Below are 24,334 nucleotides of genomic sequence, written 5' to 3'. Positions count from 1 at the left end.
CACACACACACACACACACACACACACACAGATAAGCTTTAGCACACCATAAGGCTCCAGATACTTGTTGAAGATTAGGTTAAGCTGCATTCAGATGACTTGCTAAACTGCACCAGTGTAGCATAAATTTAAGAGCTAAATGTTTTAGGTGGCCATAAGATCACTCTGATTTTTTTTTTTTGTATAATGCATAACCAGATAAGAGGGATCATTCTCAGAACTTTGGCTACCATTCTGGCAAAGTTCTTATCAACAAACCATACTTCCAGTAATAGATCATTCATTCATTCTCAAAGCGTTAGCACAAAAATGTAGGCTAGATTATACATTGTTTATACACAGAAACAATTTAATTTGATATTAATCTAATGCTTTTAAGTATTACTTCTTGATTCAGAATGTTCAGAACACATTTGAAAGTAACGTTCCCATAATGTTGGCAAAATGATAAAATGGAATGTTCCCTCGCATAACCAAGAAAAATTATTTAATGGGAACATTTGCAAAATATGAGAACATTTTTAAACATCTATATGAGCAAATAAAGATGGATTTATCTGAAATTAATACAAAACACTGCCAACAACACGTTCAAAGTCTGTAACACCTCATGAATCCAGTGGTAATGATGCTGAGCTGGTAAAGCCTGTACTGACTTAACTTCACAGACAGATTATCCTCACTGCTGTCCTTCTAACAGGGTTATTAGGATGCAGAGGACAGGGCCTCTGAACAGATGGAAAAAAAAAAAAAAAAAATATATATATATATATATATATATATATATATATATATATATAGTATATATATATATACATTTTCTGAAATATTAAATTACATATATATTAATTTTATTAAAAATTAAATTATATATATATATACTAATTTTATTAAATATTAAATTTTATATATATATATATATATATATATTGCGATACCCCCCTCTTAAAAAATTACAAAAACCAAAATTTTTCTATAACAACAACACTAAAAAAGTGGTATACACATTTTCAAAAAAACTCTATAAAAACCCCCACTGAGTCGGATGAGTACCAAAACAAACTTATAGCCAATCAGCAGTAAGGGGTGTGTCTACTCAAGGAGAGGACGAGAGAGCGGTCAGTGCACAGGACATACATTAGCCGAGCCAAGCTATGACAGAAAGATAGAGATGGTGGATGAAAAACAAAAAAGGAAATCGTCTGCGGAACAAAAGAAGGCTTATGATAAGGCAAGAACTAGGACCTGCTGGTGGGGAAGTCGTGGCCTAGTGGTTAGAGAGTTTGACTCCTAACCCTAAGGTTGTAGGTTCGAGTCTTGGACCTGCAATACCACGACTGAGGTGCCCTTGAGCAAGAAACAGAACCCCCAACTGCTCCCCGGGCGCTGCAGCATAAATGGCTGCCCACTGCTCCGGGTGTATGTTCATGGTGTGTGTTCACAGTGTGTATGTGTTCACTGCTGTGTGTGTGCACTTTGCATGGGTTAAATGCAGAGCAAGAATTCTGAGAATGGGTCACCATACTTGGCTGTATGTCACGTCACTTTCACTTTTTTAAATATCGGATCAGCTTTCCAGCGCTGGAGAGAACTAAAGGAGCGGGAAGGTCTGCGATTGGATGCCGAGGTTGCTTTATTTCTTCTCAATAAGTGAGTAACATTGGTTTTGCTTTGTTTCACAGAACTAATATGCTGTTAAAACACCAAAATAAGGGCAAGACCCTTTTGAAGTAGGGGCATGTTTGTTTTGGTGATCTGAAATATCAACATTGGCTACTACCAGAAATCACTTACCCCACCTTTAAATAATTACATTTTTAAAAAAGCTATATATATTTTTTTTCAAATCAGAAAATGTTGTTTTGTTCTCGCAGTAATCCAGCTGAAAGTCTCCTGTCAGGTCAAGTCAAGGTTTAAGTGTTGTCCTTCTCCAGTACAGTGGAAAATGGACTGATGCCTCAGGCTCTGACACAGTACTGCCATATCACAGCGCTCTACTCCTGCACTGAATTACCAGTTATTTGTGATAACAATGATAATGTCATAAATCTAAAGATTTAAAAATCAAAATGTAATGGTTTACCATTTTAACATTTAATTTCTCCACGATCATCTTTTCTTTTCACGTGCATTGCAAGCCTATCAGCAAGCTAATGATGGACTTCATTTGAGGTTTTGAAGGCAGGTTTAAATTGTTGCTGTTTTATTGGTTAGCCACTAAAGAGCATCCTAGTACCTCATTTTTGTTTTTGGGATTAGCAGATCTCAAGTGGCTGCACCCTTGTGTTGTAGGCTATTCCTCTCTTCAGATTGTTCTTCAACAGTGTTTGTCTTAACTTTTCGAGGCCTGGATGTGATTATCTGTAAGCACGATGTGTTCTTGATAATTTTAGTTATTTTTATTTATTGAAAAATATATTTAAGTGTTCCATGAAGATTGAAGATGGACTGACCATTATTTTATTGAATTCAACAGCTCTAAACTCTCATTGAATGAGCGGCTTATGAGTTGTCATGGAAATTCTGATTCAGTAACAATTTGTAGAAACTGAGAATGAAAAACCAAACAATAGTTTGTCTTTGTATTGCTTTAATTCTCTGCAGAGAATGATCTGGTTTACACACAGCTTGAGTCTGTGTGCAAAGAGATAACACACAAACTCACAGCACACTTTTTATAATATGTTAAAAGATACATTGAAGGACAGATTAGGACCTTTGAGCCAATCATGTTGCTCAGTGCACATCACCCCATAACACATGCACATCTCATGCACATTACATGGTAGATGTCTGGTTACTCTCAAAACTGCCCGTCCCTGGTACATGGTTTCCCCTTAAATGTTGTTTTTCAACCTAAAGCAGTTACGTGCACAAGTTACATAAAATAACTCAATCTCCCTATGGACTATATACTACCTTGATCATTGTATGTTTAAAAAGATACTTAAATGAGATGAATGCAATCATTGCAAGATTAACAAAATTAAAAATTTCCATAACAGAGTCTATTAACAGGGAACTAATGTTTTGTCAAGTTTCTCTCAAAGTTACGAACAAACGTCTCCCAGTAACGTTAAGAAATCATTATCTGGTCTTTGCCTTCTCAAAACAAATTAGTCCAAGGAACGTTAGCTAATTATATAGTTCTAAAACGTTTTCGTAGGATGTGTGTATAGCTTAGCTAAAACGTTACTTGTCTCAGAATGTTTAGAAAACATTTAAAAGTAACGTTCACATAATGTTTTAAATGTAAAATTGGAACGTTCCCTTAGTTCTGTCACAATCAAATCATTTTGTTAATTTTCCTTGACTGCACAACTTAGTTATTAAGAGAATGCAGTAGAACATACAAAGGCATGATTGTTAATTGTTTTTTTACTGAGAGCAAACATTGAAATAAACGTTTGTTATGTAAAAATGCCAACAAAAAGTAAAATGTATATTCTGCTTGATTACATTACAATGCATGATAAGTACATCCTGCAGAGTTCATTCTAAATTTTACAATAAAAAAAGGAAAAAGAAAAGGACAAATCATATATCATATCAAAATATATATCAATATATAACTTCCCAATTCAAAGAAAAACTCCACCATGACACGACAAGACCATATGGGTTTCACTTTCCCTATTTACACAAATATGTATATATATGTACATATATTTGCATAAAGAAGGAAATATATCAGCCTTTTGCATGTCATCGTGTTGTTTTTCTTTGAATTAGAAAACCCAGTACTGTCCAGAAGATGTTAGCGGTAAAGTTTTCTTTTGGTCTTTCGGAATTTCTTTATTTCAGAACTTGCGTTTGTACACATAGATGACGCTTTTGCATAATGGGCAGCGATGCTCTACGTCCTTGCAGGAATTCCAACAAAAAGGGACCAAACAAAACGGCCAGATCCTGGACAGAAAACAGAAAAGAGTGTGTTTTCTCATATCAAGAAGTACATTTATTCTGATGTGTTAACCCAGCTAACAAAATAACATTTTGCTAATGTTACCATTAGGTAATGAAAATATTATGTCTGATTGTTCTCTGAACATTCAAAGTCCAGTTTTTAAAATGTTTTTCAAACTTTCTTCCAGTTAACTATTTGAACATTTAGGAAACAATTTATTTTATAATTTTGTACAAATAGTTTTGAGATCAATATTGAAGACCAGATAACTCTGAATCAATGTTCTATTAAGATTGCTGGAAGAATTTAGTTAATAACTTTTCCAGAATGTTACCAAAAATGTTCCTTGTTAGCTGGGAACATACTAATACATAATATTACATTTAAATGTACTAAATAGCAGCTTCATTATAAATGTGTAAATACACATATATTTAAATATATCACATACAAATTTTGGTCAGTCAGCCAGGCCCTTTCTAAGTGGGCAGTTCTTGCAAAGTGGACCAGATGGTCTATGTGAGAATGCAGTTCCTTACATGAAAATGGCAAGACCTGCAGAGATGACCCACGTCATCAGGCCTATGACATATGTTATATCTGTGACGACCTCTAGCTGACAGCGAGGACATTTCATCTGCCCCGGGACGTCAGTCAGACGTGGAGGCGCAGCTACCACTGCAGTTACATGGAGAGACACATATAATACGATCATAAACCTGTAATGTACTATTCTGTACAGATGCATCATGTGTATGCTGAAAACTTTTAGTGTTTGAAGCAGAGTGTCATTGAACTAGTGTTTTTCTGCTCACCCATGGCAGCTGCAGCAGGCTGGAATGTCTGAGTTACTGTGGGCAGCATGACAGTGGGCTGTGGGTTGTAAACTGCTATTGGAGCTGAAAGAAAAAAAGTTCATAATGAAAACCTAAAAAAAAATGACATGAGAAAAATCATTGAACTAGGGTTTTTCTGCTCACCCGGCTCAGGTACAACAGACTGGAATGTCTGAGTTACTGTGGCCGACATGACGGTGGGCACTGGGTCATAAACTGCCATTGGAGCTGAAAGAAAAAAAGTTCATGATGAAAACATGAATAGTTTGGCTTCTCATGTGCCCTTTATGTGGTGTTCAGTGTTCTAAAAGCTTTACTAGTTACATGAAAAAAGTAATTTGATTACATAACTTGCATTGCTTGTTATGCATTACCTCAACACTGATTGTTTGTATGTCATAGTTTTGACTTTTCTCTCATAATTTTTTTTTAACCTTATGTCATGTTGTGTCATAATCAGACTTTTTGTTTATCTCATAATTTCAACTTTCGGGGGGCAGTTGTGGCCTAATGGTTAGCGAGTCGGACTTGAAGGTTGCAGGTTTGAGTCTCAGGTCCGACAGGGATTGTAGGTGGGGGGAGTGAATAATCAGCACTCTCTTCCACCCTCAATACCACGATTGAGGTGAGATCCTTGAGGAAACTGGAATTTTATTATTTGTTATCCATGTTTGCATTTACTCTGTATTATCTTATTTAGCAAATTTATTTTACATTTATAAATAAGTCATAAAAAGTGTTTCAGAGGAACACTGACATGCAGCTCATTGTTATGTTTTGTTCTTAAGGTGCCGTGGAATGGAGAACTCCTGTTTTACTCTGTACTGAAGACTGATTTCTTTTTTTTTTTTTTTTTTTTTATTAACTTTTTTAACAACATGTATTACACACACACCAGGAACAAAAATACAAAATGCAGTATAGACACATATTGATGTCTTCGCATCGTTACAACTTAGCATATCTCAATTTGTACAGGACTCACATCCACAAGACTAATGAATTAAAACACACACAAAAAAAAAAAAAAAAAAAAAAAAAAAACGCATACAAACTATTAAGGCCTCCTAATACAATTACATCCTATAATCTCACATATCTTCAATTGTCTCCTTAAACATGTCACTATCCTCCTTCTTTATGAAGGATCTAAAGGGATTCCAAACATCTTCAAAAGTTTTACCCTTTCCTTTAATAATATATGTTATTTTCTCCATTGACATATTCAGTACCATCTCCCTGAGCCACCTTTTTATGCTGGGTGGTTCTAGACTTTTCCATTGTAATGCAATGAGGCGTTTAGCTTGCAAGATACACATAGAAATAAAGATACATTCCTTTGACTTAAGCTTAGGATACAAATGCATTAGAAAAATCCTTGGTCCAAAAGGAAGACTCACATTTATTATTTTACCCAATCATATTATGCACTTCTTTCCAGAATTTCGATATTTCTTCACATTCCCATATACAATGGAAATAGGTGCCTTTACAAACCTTACACTTGGGACATGTATCTGGTATATTTTCATTAAATTTGTTTGATAATACTGGAGTTATGTATACTCGCATAAGCCAATTATATTGTAACAACTTTAATCTTGTATTGACTGTTTGTACTTGAGCATCTTGACAAATCTCACTCCATTCATCTGGTGTGATCTCCTCGTTAAGATCCTTACTCCATGTTCCTAAACGAGAGCTAGAAGACTCCGGGGAGCCCTCTACCAACATATTATACAGAAGTGAAATCCGACCTTTATCATAACAATCTTTGGTGACTACTCTTTCCAAAACTGATAATGGTGGTATATTTCCAGTACTTTTTTGAAATGATAAAATGAAACTTCTTATCTGTAAGTACCTAAAAAAATGACTTTTAGGTATATCAAATGTATTACTCAATTCTTGAAATGACATAAGATTGTCTTCCTTATATAAATCTTTTATACTTTTAATACCTTTTTCTGCCCATGTCTTAAAACCTACATCTACTTTTCCGGGACTAAACTTAGGATTTCCCCATATTGGATAGTAGCGAGATATCTCACTTGTATAAGAGATATTTAAATATCTCTGTGTCTCATACCATACCCTTACCATATTTAAAACCATTGGATTCGTAACCTTACCCTTCATTTTCTGTAAAATTTTACGATCCAAATCATATAAATATGATTCCAAGGGTATTTTATTCGGAATAGAGTTTTTTTCCATTTCTACCCATACAGGTTGTTCATTAGATGTTGAGAAGAAAAACATAATAGATCTTAACTGGGCAGCAGTATAATACCATTTAAAATTAGGGCACTGAAGCCCACCCCTATCAAATTGCAAATATAAAAGAGATAATCTAATTCTGGATCTTCTATTGTTCCATATGAATTTAATAATTAACTTTTTAAGTCTAGAAAACAGATTACTAGGAGGTGCAATTGGAATATTCTGAAATAGGTACAAAAATTTAGGTAAAATATTCATTTTTAAAATATTAATTCTTCCTATTAAAGACAACAGTAAAGAAGCCCATCTTTCAACCAGCGTCACTGTATTCTCAAAAATTGAATTATAATTTTTTGTTACTATGTCTTCCAGTTTTGGAGTAATTTTAATTCCCAAATATGTGAAAATTTCCACATTATTAAACATATCTACCTTACTGATAGGACTTTTCCTTTCTTCTTCATTCAGCAACATAACTGAAGATTTTGAATTATTGAGCCGATACCCTGAGATTTTCCCAAATGTCTCTATAATTTGAATTAAAGCAGGAATGGTTGAGTCTAATTTCTTTAAAAATAATATAACGTCGTCAGCAAATAGCGCTATTTTATGTTCACTGCCAAACATTTCTATACCTTTTATATCACTTTCTTTTCTGATGGCAATTGCCAAGGGTTCAATAGCCATCAGAAAAAGGAGAGGGGAAAGAGGCGATCCCTGTCTACATCCCCTAGAAATATTAAATGGTTTTGATATAAAATTATTAGTTAAGACCTCTGTCGAAGGATTCTGGTATAACAATTTAACCCATTTGCAGTATTTTTCTCCAACTCCAAACCGAATTAAAACATCAAACAGAAAATCCCATTCCACCCTATCGAATGCCTTTTCTGCATCTAGTGCTAGTAATGCAGTATCTTTTTCCCCCTTTTGTTGATGCAGAATATTTAGCACTCTTCTTACATTATGACATCCTTGCCTATTTATCATAAAACCATTCTGATCCATCCCTATGACGTAAGATGCTACAGTTTCTAATCTTCTTGCCAATATTTTGCTCAGGATTTTAGTGTCTGAGTTGAGTAAACTTATAGGTCGAAAATTTTCACATTTATTGTTAGGTTTTCCTGATTTAGGCAATAAAATAATTATAGCTTCATTCAAAGACATAGGAAGTTTATTCTCCGCAAAGGCTTCTACTAGCATGTCTAACATAGGTCTTACTAATTTATCTTTAAATTTTTTATATATATCTATGGGGAGACCATCAGGTCCCGCCGCCTTACCCGCTTTCATCAGATCGATTGCCTCTACCACCTCTTGAAAACTAATGTCTTTTCCTATTTCATCTTTATGTTCTTCTGGTATACTAGGTAACTCCAAATTATCCAAAAAAAGTTTTTTGTATTTCTGAACCCGAAATACATTCAGAATTATACAGTTTCATATAATATGATCTAAATGAATTATTAATTTCTTGTGGGTCAACAATGATATTACCATCTGACTGTACAATCGAATCTACCGCCCTCTCCATTTGCTTTTTTTTAATTTGCCACGCCAACACTTTACCTGTCTTTTCGCCTTGATCATAAAATGTTTGTTTCAGCTTTAATAACTTAGCTACAGTTTTATTTGCAGAAAGTGTATTATATTTAGATCAAAGCATTAATAGCTGTTTATGTTTATCTGCACATATCGAATCACTATGATATACTTCATTTTCCAGCTCTTTAATCTCTTTTTCCAAATCTTGTAACTCCTGTCGAGATTTTTTACTTTTTAGAACTACAAAAACTAATAATTTGTCCCCGAATAAAACATTTAAATGCCTCCCACCGAATTCATGCTGAAGTTTCCAATTGATTTGTTTCAAAGTAATTGTCAATTTGATTGCCCAAGAACTCTACAAATGACGCATCTTTAAGCCAGCTTTGTTGGAATCGCCATTTAGGGGTATCTTTAACTAATTTTGAATCGACATATGACAAAGACACTGGTGCATGATCAGAAATGACAATACTAAGGTATTGACAATCTATACATTTTGAAAGCAATTGGGCTGACACAAGAAAGTAGTCTATTCTAGAGTAAGTTTGGTGTGTTGCCGAATTGCATGAATATGCAGTCTGTTTTGGGTTACGATGCCTCCATATATCCACTAGTTTAAGCTCTCCTATAAAATGTAGAATCTGTTTTCTAGAATTCACATGTGTGGTATCAACTCCCGTAGATCTATCTTTTCCTGGATCAAGTGTACAATTCATATCCCCCGCCATTATAACCTGACCTGGTAATGAAGCCACCAACAGAAATATGTTGCTATAAAATTTAGAGTCATCCTTATTAGGGCCATAGATATTTACTAAATTTATTATCTCTGTTACCAATCTTCCCTGAATAATCACAAATCTGCCAGCTGGGTCCTTAATAACATTATTTACTTGAAATGGCACAGCTTTATGTATTAATGTAATTACCCCTCTGGCTTGTGTAGTAAAACATGCCGAGAATACTTGTCCTTGCCACCTTCTTTCAATTTTGATCACTTCCTCCTTAGTCATGTGTGACTCTTGCAAGAATACCACATTTGCCTGTATCTGCTTAATTCTAGTCATCACCTGTTTAATCTTTTTTAGTTTCCCCAGCCCCCTGCAATTCCATGATAGAAGCTTAATCCCTCCTATCTGTGCCATTTTTTGTTTTAACCATCCTCATTACCTTGAACCATATATTTGCCAAAATATACGAGGCCAAACCTAAAATAACTAAAACAAAACTAATAACATAAAATATAAACTTACCCCAGCATTTTCCATGCTTCACTGGCACCATCTGTATCAGTAACCCCCTTCCCTACACTCGACTTCTTAAATGGTCTTCTCCTATTTGTTCAATGAACCCCAACCCCTCTATCCATCATTACCGTTTCAACCTTCTTATCCATTTTTATACCCACATATTATAACCAAGCCATGACTTGTCCAATAAAATACTATTACCTCAAAGAAAAGAAAAAAAAACACAAATACGCTGACAGTCTGTCAGTCTTATATTTCCAAGTAACATCTTTCCAACTATACACATTATATTAACCTAATATATTCAAACTATTATCTTAAAATAAAGTCAAACTTTCACTTTGTGTCATTTCTTTTTTCAAATATTATAGCAAAAGCGCCCTCTTCTGAACCATAAATGAATTAACTTAAACGTCAAATACTTATCTTGTTACCCTTATTAAAACAAAATTAAATATCTACTTTGGACGAATATACAACCTACAGACAAAGAAAATAAACTACAATTTTACATAAAGTCCTCAGTACCTCGCCTTAATACCTCCGTTTACTTGTTCTCAATTTGTTGCATCTCTTTATCCATTTCTTCTGGACTCGATACCTCAGTTCACTTATCCTCGACCTGCTGCATAAATTTCTCCACTTCTTCTGGACTGTTCATAATCACAGTACGGTCTCCATGTGTAAGAAGCAATCGAGCAGGAAAGATTACTCTGTGTCGGTTGATTCCTTTGTCACGCAATTTTTGACGGATAGCATCGTACTTTCTTTGTTGCCTGTGAAGTTCTGCCGACAAATCCGGAAAAAAACGAAGATTGGAACCTTTGTATGCAATTGCTCCCTTACTCTTTGCAGCCTTTAGAACATGCTCCTTCTGTTTGAAATTGAGGAACTTCATTATGACAGTCCTCGGTTGCACTTTACCATCTTGTCCGTATTTTTGACCTGAGCTGGGTATTCGATGGGCTCTTTCTATTATCAATGGTGTAACGCTTTCTCCCAACTCCAAAATCTCTGGTAGAAACTTTTCCAGAAAAGCACACGCATCTGATCCCTCTTCTTTCTCCGGCAAGCCAACCAACCTAAGATTATTCCTCCTACTTCTGTTCTCCAAGTCAATTACCTTATCAGCCATTGATTTCATCTGTTTTTCCAGCGTATCATTTCTGACCTTCAGTTGGACGATTTCGTCCTCTGCCCCTGAAATTCGCTCCTCCGCCTCTGTCAATCTCCCTTTGACATCCACAACCGCCGAAAGAATTTCGTCCACCTTGCCGCTTACTTGTCTTTCCATTGCTTTAAAGGCCTTCATCATCTCCGCGTTACTAGGATTCTCGTTTGAGGCCTCACCCCCTTCATCCTCTGTCTCTTCGTGCTCGCTCAGGCTTTCAGGTTCGGATGGCATAATTTGTGATTCCACTTCCAATCTCTCTTTATTTTTGATCTTTTTCTTCGACGGCATTGTTTTAGTAATCGCTTTAGCTATTCCACCAACTTAAATTAAGTATCTTAAGTGGGTTTAGAAGGATTAATTCTAGCCTAATGCACGAGGGTTGAAATCTGCGACTTGTCACGCGACCGCCATAACCGGAAGTTCTCAAGACTGATTTCTTCACGTTTGTGTAGCTGCACAAACCAATGGCCCTTTAGCCCGCCAGAAGGGTCATCAGATAATTCGACTGAAGCAACAGTAATCGATTCACGAACCGGAGTGTTCCTTTTCGAATGTTCACTTCACATTGTGTGTATGGGGAACACGATCAATCACGCCGCGTTATGAGCAGATACAGGATCTCCTGCTCTGCCAGCCTAGTCTCAGAGTACTAACGAGGGAAGGACCCCTAAAAGCCTGAGCACATTGTGCCCCAAGCTGGTAGCTGAGAGCTCTAATATAACCACTTCGCCCCAAAGGGAAGAGTGGAACATCAAACAGACAGAACTCGTGCCGGCTTAGCAGGGACATCTAAGTTATAAAAACTGGCAAATGTAGATGGCGACGACCAGATTTCACCAATTGATATTCCGCTGGACCACACCAACACTGTAAACCCGAACAGTACTACTAACTTATAAGGATTAACAACATTTGAATGCGCATTTTGAATGCTATTTTAGCGTCACTACTTATAGTATAATGTTAACGTCAAAGAAGGGCACTAACGTTAACGTCAGCTGGCATTTTTTCAGTAAACGCAGTCCTAACATACGATTTGAATGTCGCTGGTGTTAACTGCGATGTTTAGGGCTGCGGTTCTCAAAAGCATCGTGAGCTAAGTCGATTGTTGAGACCATTTGGTGGCAAATGTTTCTACAATCATCTTAGCCATACAATGCTTTTTTGGGAAATGTCCTGGTAAATGTGATTTTTATTTGGTCTGTATTTAAACAACTAGCTGCTAAGAGTATTAATCGAAAATTAGGTTAAAGCTAATACACAGACGGGAAATTTGCAATATATTAAACATACAAAAGCAATCTACAAACTTATAGTAAAACTTTACAAACTTTCTTTAATTCCAGGCTGAGCTGGATGCTGAATCGAAAGAGTGAGCCGTAACATTTAAGGTAACTTCTATTCAGTTGAAGAGCAAGTTGTGTGATGTGTCCTCACATAACAGGATACAGACTCGGCTTTTACTTTTCTACATCCATTGTTGGTTATACACTTATTGTGCGTGTTTGTGGTTTTCTAGGTTTGTGCTGAGTTTCACCATATCAGAGAAAGATGTTGCATGACATACTAAATGTTTGATCTTCAGGTGAGTGCAAATTCACAAACACTAACTACCCCCATCATTGTTTTCATTGTATATAAAATAAAGTTGGTCTGCTTGTTTAACATGTTTATTTTTTTGTTAACATGAGGTCAACATGAAACGAGCCCTTCATGGTCTCCCAGTGTATGTGTGTGAGGAGAACTGTTCTTCAGGACATGAAATGTAAGTATTAAGTTAATAGATTAATAGATCTGAAATAGAGTGGGGGAACTATGACGTCAGAACTAGGGAGTGTAATTCGCCGCTGTTTCCTTTGAGATTTTCCTATGGGATTTTTCAATTTATGAATAAGATAAAGCCTGTGGTAAACATAACTTGACGATACGTCTAAGTTTTTTTTTTCTACTATGTAAACTGCACACACTCACAGCCTAAACCTTCTTATCTAGCTACTTATTAAAAACATAAGTTTTCAAAAAATAAACATAACTGCTTCAAAATTTGTATGTTGGGTATGGATGTTATGATTTATCCAGAGGGAAATCCATATAACATCTAATGCAAATTCCATATTCTCATCAACAGCTGCAAATCATTTGTCCTTTCCTCTGAGGAATCTGGATATGTGACGAAAAGACTTTGAATCCTCCCCGGCACCCAAATCTACTCAGCTGAGTTCATACTTCTTGAGGCTCGAAAGGAATATTCAGTTCCAGAATAATGTTACTCATAAATAAATTACTCAGAGACTTTTCTTTTAATAAAGTTTTAACGCATCACCATTTGTAATGGCTTTGCTTTATTAGACAATAACTCATAAGTAATAAAAAATGAAAATAACAGCGAGTAAGTCTTCACCATCGGAGTGTGGCCCCGCACAAAGCTCTCCTTGGCCTTTTATAGCCTTGCATAAAATTTGCATCAACTTCCCTGCCTTCCTTATTTGGCAGTCTCCTATATTCATACACAGACCGAGTGCATGACGTTTATCACACTTAATACAGAGTGTCAAAAGTACAAATGGAAGAATTGCAGGGTCTATTAGTAAAGCATGCAACTGCTCATAAAAATATCCATAACACCTCTAAAGCATAGTTATAATTATACATTTTCTCAACCACAAAAGTCACACTTGCATATAGATATAGTAAAATTAGCACAGCTACGTATAGGTTCCATCTCACAAGTTTGTTGAGATGCATCCCCTTCCTCTCCATCGTCCAAATAAACAAAGCACATAGCAACTTAAACCTTAAAGATGTATACTTATAGAAATGGGAAACAGAAGGTGTGATCAAAACATACATCTGAAACTTCTACCTTGCCCCTGGACAGCATGTCTGCGTCAAGGTTCAATCTGCCCGGCACATGAACCACCCTTAGCGAGCGGAATTCTTTCTGTGCCCAAAAGAGGAGGCGAAGAGCCATCCTGCAAAGAGGGTGTGACCTGAGACCGCCTTGGTGATTGATATAAGCCACCACCGTCATGCTGTCCAACTGGACCAAGACGCTGTGCCTTTTCAAGGATGGAAGGAAGGTTTTCAGGGCTAAGAAAACTGCCAACATCTCTAGGCAGCTGATATGCAGGTGTTGCTCCAGGGCTGACCAGGAGCCAAATGCCGGATTGCCCTCCAACATGGCGCCCCAACCTGAGTTGGATGCATTCGTTGTGACTACCTTCCTTCTGGAGGTCAGGCCTAACCTTGTTCCTGTTTGGAACAGGTGAGAGGTCATCCAGGGCGCCACAGCCTTGATACAGCTGTGGTCTACCCTGACAGGAAACTGCCCCAGGTGCTAGGCGTGGGGTGGAATGTGGGCTTTGAGCCAAAACTGAAGGGGCAACATGTGAAGCAGACCCAAAAAAAATTACAGAGGCATCGGCCACCATAAGGCCAAGCAACCTCTGAAAAACATTTAGGGGGCTTGTCGCCCTGGTTTAAGAGATGCCGCCAATCGCTTAATAGTCAGGGATTGTTTCGACATAATCCATGCCCGCATTTGGGTGGAGTCTAAAATCTTTCCCAGAAAGACCGCTTGCCATCTGGGTAACATCTAACTCTTGTGCAAGTTGATGATCCGCCCAAGGCGCTCCAAGTGGCTGAGTAACAGCTCTCTGTGAGCAGCCAACTCCCATTCTGACCTGGCTAGAACCAGCCAATCGTTGAGATAGTTCAAAACATGGATTCCCATCTGTCTCAGAGGGGAAAGAGCCGTGTCTACAGATGTGAAAGTATGCATCTTTCAGATCCACATTCAAAAACCAGTCCTCGGGGCAAATGTGCGCAAGGATCTGTTTTATAGTTAACATCTTGAACGACCAGCGCATAAGTGAATGGTTCAGACGTCTGAGATCCAGAATGGGTCTGAGCCCGCCATCTTTCTTTGGAACGAGGAAGTAGCGGCTAAAAAAGCCTGACTCACTGTTCGCTAGGGGTACTATGTTAACTGTGATGGTTAGGGCTGCGGTTCTCAAAAGCATCATGAGCTAAGTCGATTGTTGAGACCATTTGGTGGCAAATGTTTCAACGATCATGAAAAGCTATAACCAACACCCAGCGACCAACTAGCAGTTCAGTGCCTTGCTCAATGACCAAGGACACTTCAGCCATGTTTTGTATTCACCCATGTATTGAGGGTGGAAGAGAGCGCTGTTCATTAACTCCCTCCCACCTACAACTCCTGCCAGCACCGAGACTCGAACCTGCGACCTTCTGGTTACAAGTCCAATTCTCTAACCATAAGGCCACAGCTGCCCCATCATCTTAGCTATACAATGCTTTTTTGGGAAATGTCCTGGTAAATGTGATTTTTATTTGGTCTGTATTTAAACAACTAGCTGCTAAGAGTATTAATCCAAAATTAGGTTAAAGCTAATACACAGACGGGAATTTTGCAATATATTAAATATACAAAAGCAATCTACAAACTTGTAGTAAACCTTTACAAACTTTCTTTAACAATTAAGGTAACTTCTGTTCAGTTGAAGAGCAAGTTGGTTAAAGAGCAAGTTGTGTGATGTGTCCTCACATAACAGGATACAGACTCTGCTTTTACTTTTCTACATCCATTGTTGGTTATTCACTTATTGTGTGTGTTTATGGTTTTCTATGTTTGTGCTGAGTTTCACCATATCAGAGAAAGATGTTGCATGACATTCTAAATGTTTGATCTTCAGGTGAGTGCAAATACACAAACACTAAATCGAGCGAAGCGTTAGTTCAGTCAGGCCATGGAGGCAAGGCTGTGAACAGCTGATGCGGTCAGCTGTCAAATCGCTCCAATCACCACCTCTCTCCTATTAGATACGGGACATATATATACGTGGCACTACGGCTCGGTAGGTAGGCTCAAACGGCTCGCAACATTGCAATACAGCTTAAACAGCATGAGAGTTAAGCTTATGTCATTCTTTTCACTTCTTACTTGCTGCTTCCTGGTCATGGATACTTCGGACTTTTTGGTACAAATCCTTTCCGAAGAATCTCCGGACGAAATCCCGGATCATGGCACGGAAGACATCGACATTGACCCTGCTAGTAAGACGCAGCTCTAGGATTGCAGCGAGGAATCCTTTTTCCATCACCGAATGGCCCATAGAAAGGATTTTGTCCACCTTATACACTCTGAACGTGCAAGTGCCTCCGAATCTGGATCACGATCAGCTCTTGACTCTATTACAAGAAGTCAATCAAGACCCGCAGCCCCCATCCACCAACGTAGCATCTTCTCTTCCCCGATCTACCGGCCGTAAAGCCATGGAGAAAAGGAAAAATATCTCCACCGATCAAGCGGACCCAACTCCAAAGAAAGCAAAAACAGCAAGTGCCTCTTTAGCTCCAGTACAAGGAGAAGACAGGATTCTCTCAGCGCTGCTGTCAGTTCAAGGAACCCTCTCCGCCATGGACAACAGGATCCAGGCGCTGGAATCACAGCGCTCATCTCCTGTACCTCGGGCGGCGGTTGACGGACAGACTTCCAGCTCAACATCTAACCGCGCTGTTACCCCCGACTTAGCGAGAGAGTCATGCTCTCTCTTAGCGAGAGTGTCATGCTCTCGCTGTAGTTCGTTTTCCCACTCAGCTTCTCTCTGCCCCAAGACCGCGTCATCCTACGACACTAGCGCTCCGGCGACAGGACAGGTGAAGCCTGCAAGACAAACCCCTGCTTGTTTCAATTTCAACGAGAATGTTTGTACTCGTTATAATTGTAATTTTTTTCATGCTTGCAGCTACTGCGGGAACAGTCACCCAAGGTTTTCTTGTCCACGACGCACAAAATATTTAAAACAGAAATAAACACTCCAGTGAACACTAAAGAGCTATCCAAAGCTCTGGGAAGGCATCCAAATCGCTGTTTCGTGTCTTACCTCATTTTTGGGCTCATGCACGGGTTTCTAGCTGGTCTTTCCAATATGCCAACCTTCTCATTTACCTGTAAAAATCTCCAGTCAGCTATCAAAGATCCCCAGGCCGTAGACGATCTTATGGATAAAGAATTAGAGAAGGGGTACATGATCGGACCTTTTGATCAACCTCCTTTCAAATTGTTTCGCATTAACCCTTTAGGAGTCGCAGTCAGGAAATATGCGGGGAAAAAATGCTTAATTATTGATTTATCCGCTCCCCACTCCACAGTAGGGGTTCCTAGCATTAACAGTTTAATTCCCTCTGAACCTTTTTCCCTGGCTTATTCTACAGTGGACAACGCAATTAAACTCATTAAATTAGCCGGCAGAGGAGCGTGGCTCACCAAAGCAGATATCACCGACGCCTTCAAAATAATGCCCCTACATCCCTCTCAGTGGCACCTTTTCGGGGTCAGGTGGCGAGAAAAAATTTATTTTTCAGTCAGACTCACCTTCGGCTGTAAAAGCAGTCCAAAGATATTTGATACACTATCAGAAGCACTTTGCTGGATCCTACTAAATAATTTCAAATTACCATTCGTTCTTCACCTGCTGGATGACTTTCTGTTTATAGACTTTCCAGATGCCAACCCATCGCGCAGCATCAATTCCCTGGTCAAAGCATTCAACAAATTCGGCATTCCTCTCGCAGAGGAAAAAAACAAAAGGCCCTTTTCGCGTACTCGATTTCCTGGGCATCACGCTAGATTCAGTGAAAATGCAAGCGTCTCTTCCGCTAGACAAACTAGAAAGGATTAGAGGGTTCATTAGAACCTATTCCTGTTCACCTACCCTAACAAAAAGGGATCTTCTTTCCCTGTTGGGCCATCTCAATTTTGCCATGAGGATTATTCCCCAAGGTCGTTCCTTCATTTCCAGACTTCTAGACCTGTCTAAAACAGTAGAGAGTATGCATGACACAGTTACGTTAGACGAAGGATGCAGGTCCAATTTAAAATTCTGGTCAAAATTATGCGACAATTGGAACAGTATTTCCTTCTTCTACGAAGAAGATATCGAATCCTCAGTTAAACTGCAGTTCTTCACCGACGCAGCTCCTTCCGTCGGGTTCGGGGGAATTTTTAATAATCAATGGTTCGCAGAAAGATGGCCAAAAGAACTTAAGGAACTGGCTCCCTCTATACAGTCAACAGCACTTTTGGAAATATATCCTATAGTGATTGCTTGCTTATTATGGGCAGATCAATGGTCTAGAAAAAACATCCTCGTGTTTTGCGATAACGAAGCTACAGTCAACATCATTAACAAGGGTCGCTCATCCATGCCTTTCATTAACCGCTTTATTAGGCGTTTAACCTGGATCTCAGTCATGAACAATTTTACTATTAAAGCTGCTCATATACCTGGGCTGGATAATAAAATAGCTGACTCTTTGTCTCGGTTTAATTTCCAGGAATTCAGACGCCTGTGTCCGGGAGCTGCTCCTTCACGGCTGGGCTGCCTGAACTTCAATCAAACAATCCTAGAATTAACACATTAATATAAAAATACCTTAATTCAGCCGCACACTACATGAGATCAGGGCTAGCAAAAACGACACTTAAAACCTACGACTCGGCGTGGTCGTCCTTTTCAGATTTCTGCAAAGCGTTCTCGGTGCCTAATCTTCCAGTTAACATACCAATTATATGTGCTTTCATTACGCACTGCTTCGAATCCAGGAAACTTAAGCCTTCCACCATCAAGATATTGGTATCAGGCATCCAATTTCACATTAGATGTTTAGATCCCTCCTCTCTAAGCCTGTTACAAAATCCTTCCATATGCCTTCTCCTCAACGGATTAAAAAAGGAAAGCCCCGCAATTCCCGACAAACGACTACCGCTCTCTCGCGCGCAGGTACACACGATGGTAGACAAATTAAGATCAGGTCTGTTCACTCCGCACTCAATCTGCTTTTAGAAGCAGCGTTCCTCACTGCCTTCTATGGATTTCTCAGAGGAGGGGAATTCACGATCAACTCCAAAAATTTCGACCTCTCTCACGATCTCACAATCGATGATATAACATTCCACACTGATCTTTTTTGCCATTTATCTGAAACATTCAAAAACCGACAGAGATAGTAACGGAAGTACCATTAGTATTTCTAGTACAAACGATGGATATTGCCCCCTCTTAGCCATGAACCGGCTGTTAAGCTCACGCAGTAAATCCTATCCTACAGATCCTCTTTTCATCACCGACAAAGGAGAAGCCATGTCCAAGCCTTGGTTTGCCTCACGTCTCCGAACCACATGCCTACTTTGTGGCATGGACCCCGCGCTTTACACCAGCCACTCTTTTCGCATAGGCGCGGCCACCACCGCAGCTTCTATAGTCTCCATACCCATGCTCAAAGCCATGGGTCGGTGGTCTTCTTCAGCGTATCAACGTTACATTAGGCCTACAGCACAGGACGTTATATCAGCACAAAAAGCCTTGAGCAACTCTAATTTAAAAAAAAATAATTTTTAAAGGAAAAGGGGCTGCTGTTTTCTCTTGCGGGAGATCACCCCTTGCCGCGATACCTGAGGGGGCCGCTGTTATCTCTCAAGCGAGGGACGACCTCCCCCTCAGAAAAAAGGGACCTGCTGTTCTCTCCAGGAAACAAGGAAATGCTACTCTCCTACCACTCATACCAAGCTCAGGGACATGCTGCTCCCTTGCGGTTCTCCCCCTGGGAAAAATACCCTCGCGGCTATTACCAGCTACCTTAATTATAGAGAGGCCCGCTATTTCCTGCCTCATTAGAAGGGAGAATACCCCTTTGCTAGCCAGTAGGTTATATTAAGGATATCTCAATAACACTGTCTTTTCTCTTGCAGGACTGGAACAGGTTGGTTTTTGGGGGTTCTTCTTCAGGCAGTAATACTTCTCATTATGTTTTGGGGGTTAATGTTAAAGCGTCTTGTATGTCAATTATTCTGGGAGTAAGAACCCCCATAAGGAACCATACCGCCAAAGATAAATTGTGTTCAATAAACTCAAGTAAACTTCCTAAAGTGGTTCCTGTCTGAAATTGAGCGCAGCGTTAGTTCAGTCAGGCCATGGAGGCAAGGCTGTGAACAGTTGATGCGGTAAGCTGTCAAATCGCTCCAATCACCACCTCTCTCCTATTAGATACGGGACATATATATACGTGGCACTATGGCTCGGTAAGTAGGCTCAAACGGCTCGCAACCCTCCCTCCCTCCCCATTATAGCATGAGCACATTACTGTGTCACCTTCTGGCTGTCGTCTTCTTTGTTTCAGATCACTAAGGCTTCCAAATCTTAGCTGGTATGGACCTCACCGCTGCGAGACACCCATCTTCATAACCAGGCTACAGGACATAAACATATCACTTGCACATCCACATGATTATCACTGTTTGCTTTAAAGACTTAATTGTTATGTATTTCTAAATTCATGGTTCCGGGGGGTTAATGTTAAAGCTCTTGTATGTCAATTATTCTGGGAGTAAGAACCCCCATAAGGAACCATACCGCCAAAGATAAATTGTGTTCAATAAACTCAAGTAAACTTGCCAATGTGGTTCCTGTCTGAACTACCTCCATCATTTTCTTCATTGTATATAAAATAAAGTTGGCCTGCTTGTTTAACATGTTTATTTTTTTGTTTACATGATGTCAACATCAAAACGAGCCCTTCGTGGTCTTCCAGTGTACGTCTGGAGGAGAACTGTTCTTCAGGACATGAAATGTAAGTATTAAGTTAATAGATTAATAGATCTGAAATAGAGTGGGGGAACAATGATGTCAGAACTAGGAAGTGTAATTAGCCGCTGGTTCCTTTGAGATTTTCTTATGGGATTTTTCAATTCATGAATAAAATAAAGCCTGTGGTAAACATAACTTGACGATACTTCTAAGTTTTTTTCTACAATGTAAACTGCACACACCCACAGCCTAAACCAGGGCCCCTCAATTAGTTTTCACCGAGGGCCGAATTCTGCCAACGATACCAAGCCAACGGCCACTGACATACATATACATATATAAATTATTATTATTACAACTATTATATTATTGTTGCTTTTGTTAAAATAATCAAAAGATGGTCACAAGATAAATATTCAGATTTTCCACCCTCTAGTCTGTTTTATTCAAACAATTATGAACATTTTTGCATTTAGATACAGAAACACTTTGCCTGTTAAATATTAAAAACAAAAAATCAAAAAATGCCTGCCATGAAAATCAACTGTTCCTGCTCATCTCCAGACTGGATCTCTTCTCTCCACTTTCCCTAATTGCAGATTCAATTATGAAATCTGTCTGCATTATTATTTTTCTACTTACATTTTTTTGGGGATCAAACTGTAACACCGTGTGTCCCAAACAGACGTGACACGATAAAAAGTATTTCCATGTAGTTTTTGTCCTTACCACCCGCAACAGCGACACGTGACAATAAGCGACACGGAATTCTATTTTAGAAATGCTTTTTATTTTCTGCGACATCGCGGCAGGAACAACATACAAAAAAATGACAGTGATAATCTCAGGTAATGATTATGTGATTTATTCAGTGTTAAAAGTGTCTAATTGTGAGTTTGAATATTAGTGATCTTTATAGCCTAGTGTAAGCAAAGCAACAATAGATATTTTATACCTCAGATCTTGAAAATGAATTATGCTAAAGCAAACTTACGTTACAACTGAACTCACTGCTAACCAGCATCCATAGAGATGGTATCACTCACTCACTCACTTAAAACTGTTCAGTCCATTCACATTTGAATCATCTATTTTCAGTGTCCACTTTTCTTTACTTAACACTTGCCATGTTTTTACATCGTATATCTACAATGGACGCGACGAAAAGAAAAACAAATCAATATAACTTTAACTTCAAATTAAAAGTATCTCCTCCCCCCCCCCGCCCACTGTACAAACGAAGAAACTATGAAAGTCAATGTCACTTTCTGATGCTGCGTTTGAATTTTCATGCCACTTTATTTGAAATTAGCGCGGGCCAAACACTTTTCTCTCACGGGCCGGATGTGGCCCGCGGGCCGCCTGGCCTAAACCTTCTTATCTAGCTACTTATTAAAAATATAAGTTTTCAAAAAATGAAAATAACTGCTTCAAAATTTGTATTTTGGGTATGGATGTTATGTTTTATCCTGAGGGAAATCTATATAACATTTAATGCACATTCCATATTCTCATCAACAGCTGCAAATCATTTGCCCTTACCGTTGAGATCTGGATATGTGACGAAAAGACTTGGAATCCTCCCCAGCACTCAAATCTGCTCAGCTGAGTTCGTACTTCTTGAGGCTTGAAAGAAATATTCAGTTCCAGAATAATATTTAACTCATAAATAAATTACTCAGAGACTTTTATTTTAATAAAATTTTAACGCATCACCATTTGTAATGGCTTCACTTTATTAGTAGACAACAACAAATAAGTAATAAAAAATGAAAATAACAGCAAGTAAGTCTTCACCATCGGAGTGCGGCCCCGCACAAAGCTCTCCTTGGCCTTTTATAGCCTTGCATAAAATTTGCATCAACTTCCCTGTCTTCCTTATTTGGCAGTCTTCTATATTCATACACAGACCGAGTGCATGACGTTTATCACACTTAATACAGAGTGTCAAAAGTACAAATGGAAGAATTGCAGGGTCTATTAGTAAAGCATGCAACTGCTCATAAAAATATCCATAACACCCTAAAAGCATAGTTATAATTATACATTTTCTCAACCACAAAAGTCACACTTGCATATAGATATAGTAAAATTAGCACAGCTACGTATAGGTTCCATCTCACAAGTTTATTGAGATGCATCCCCTTCCTCTCCATCATCTAAATAAACAAAGCACATAGCAACTTATACCTCAAAGTTTTATACTTATAGAAATGGGAAACAGAAGGTGTGATCAAAACATACATCTGAAACTTCTACCTTGCCTCTGGACAGCATGTCTGCGTCAAGGTTCAATCTGCCCGGCACATGAACCTCCATTAGCGAGCGGAATTCTTTCTGTGCCCAAAAGAGGAGGCGACGAGCCATCCTGCAAAGAGGCTGTGACCTGAGACCACCTTGGTGATTGATATAAGCCACCATTGTCATGCTGTCCGACTGGACCAAGACGTGGTACCCTTTCAAAGATGGAAGGAAGGTTTTCAGGGCTATGTAAACTGCCAACATCTCTTGGCAGTTGATATGCAGGCATTGCTCCGGGGCTGACCAGGAGACGAACGCTGGATTGCCCTCCAACAGGGTGCCCCAATCCGAGTTGGATGGGTCCGTCGTGATTACCTTCCTTCTGGAGGTCATGCCTAACCTCATTCCTGTTTGGAACAGGTGAGAGGTCATCCAGGGCGCCACAGCCTTGATACAGCTGTGGTCTACCCTGATAGTAAACCGCTCCAGGCGCTAGGCATGGGGTGGAATGCGGGCTTTGAGCCAAAACTGAAGGGGCCGCATGTGAAGCAGGCCCAGAGGAAATACAGAGGCGGCGGCCGCCATAAGGCCAAGCAACCTCTGAAAAAGATTTAGGGGGCTTGTCGCCCCGGTTTGAGAGACGCCACCAATCACTGAATAGTTAGGGATTGTTTCGACGTAATCCATGCCCGCATTTGGATGGAGTCTAAAATCTTTCCCAGAAAGACCGCTCGCCATCTGGGTAACAACTAACTCTTGTGCGTGTTGATGATCCACCCAAGGCGCTCCAAGTGGCTGAGTAACAGCTCTCTGTGAACAGCCAACTCCCATTCTGACCTGGCTAGAACCAGCCAATCGTTGAGATAGTTCAAAACATGGATTCCCATCTGTCTCAGAGGGGAAAGAGCCGTGTCTACAGATGTGAAAGTATGCATCTTCACTTCAAACAGTGAGCCCGCCAATCTTAAACGACTGGCGCATAAGTGAATGGTTCAGACGTCTGAGATCCAGAATGGATCTGAGCCCGCCATCTTTCTTTGGAACAAGGAAGTAGCGGCTGAAAAAGCCTGACTCACTGTTCGCTGGGGGCACTATTTCTACAGCACCTTTTGCAAGCAACGTCTGCACCTCCTGTTGGAAAATGAGTGCTTTGTTGTCTGGAACAGAAGTTTGAATGACGCCTCTGAATCGAGGTGGCCTGCGAACGAATTGGAGCGAGTAACCTCGTCAAATTGTTTTTAAAACCCAACTTGCCACTCCCAGAATGGCTGCCGTGAAACGGGAGGCAAGAGGGTTTATTTTTTAGAATGAGAGCTCACAAGAATAGATGGGGAACTCGCATTCACTTGAGTGTGAGAAAGTGAGTGAAGAGGAAATTAGCTCTTTATTGTATGTGGGTCTGCTATCACAGCGGTAAAACATTCGGGTACGCACTGCACCTGCAGGACGTGACCCGCTGGAAAGGAAACTCCATTGCTCAGAGGTGCTCGGAGGGATGGAGAATGAAAGCGAGCAGTTTGCCCTTGATGCTCCAGAAAAGG

The 24,334-nt window shown here is 39.3% G+C and overlaps 2 protein-coding genes and 1 long non-coding RNA gene across 3 annotated transcripts in view; 1 reads left to right on the top strand and 2 right to left on the bottom strand.

The window, feature by feature from the left end:
• Positions 1-24,334, bottom strand: part of LOC122135992 (lipopolysaccharide-induced tumor necrosis factor-alpha factor homolog) — a 613,569-nt gene that overhangs the window by 574,020 nt on the left and 15,215 nt on the right. The gene's annotated exons all lie outside the window — the stretch shown is intronic.
• On the top strand, positions 1,538-15,017 carry LOC122135994. Its single transcript, XR_006153844.1, has 4 exons — positions 1,538-1,650; positions 12,288-12,332; positions 12,461-12,706; positions 13,070-15,017. It is a non-coding gene; the product is annotated as an uncharacterized LOC122135994 (long non-coding RNA).
• LOC109057687 (LITAF domain-containing protein-like) lies at positions 2,653-22,554 on the bottom strand. The gene is made up of 5 exons (XM_042717385.1): positions 22,095-22,554; positions 4,888-4,971; positions 4,723-4,806; positions 4,447-4,585; positions 2,653-3,909 (listed from the first exon to the last, which is right to left on the bottom strand). The coding sequence occupies exons 2-5, from the start codon at positions 4,964-4,966 to the stop codon at positions 3,801-3,803; spliced, it is 411 nt and encodes a 136-aa protein (XP_042573319.1). The 5' UTR covers positions 4,967-4,971; positions 22,095-22,554; the 3' UTR covers positions 2,653-3,800.

Source organism: Cyprinus carpio, chromosome B1 (assembly GCF_018340385.1).
Source record: "Cyprinus carpio isolate SPL01 chromosome B1, ASM1834038v1, whole genome shotgun sequence".
NCBI classification, from domain to species: domain Eukaryota; kingdom Metazoa; phylum Chordata; class Actinopteri; order Cypriniformes; family Cyprinidae; genus Cyprinus; species Cyprinus carpio.
The sequence above is the reverse complement of the archived record's forward strand: the minus strand, read 5'-3'. Positions and strand labels throughout refer to the sequence as shown.

What these genes read in the sequence shown, in the direction of transcription:
- LOC109057687 (XM_042717385.1), bottom strand. Translation starts at nt 4,966, where the DNA reads ATGGCAGTTTATGACCCAGTGCCCACCGTCATGTCGGCCACAGTAACT. An exon ending in GTCTGTTGTACCTGAGCCGG is followed by an intron (nt 4,807 to 4,887) that starts GTGAGCAGAAAA and finishes TTTTTCTTTCAG; the next exon opens with CTCCAATAGCAGTTTACAAC. An exon ending in GCCTGCTGCAGCTGCCATGG is followed by an intron (nt 4,586 to 4,722) that starts GTGAGCAGAAAA and finishes ATGTAACTGCAG; the next exon opens with TGGTAGCTGCGCCTCCACGT.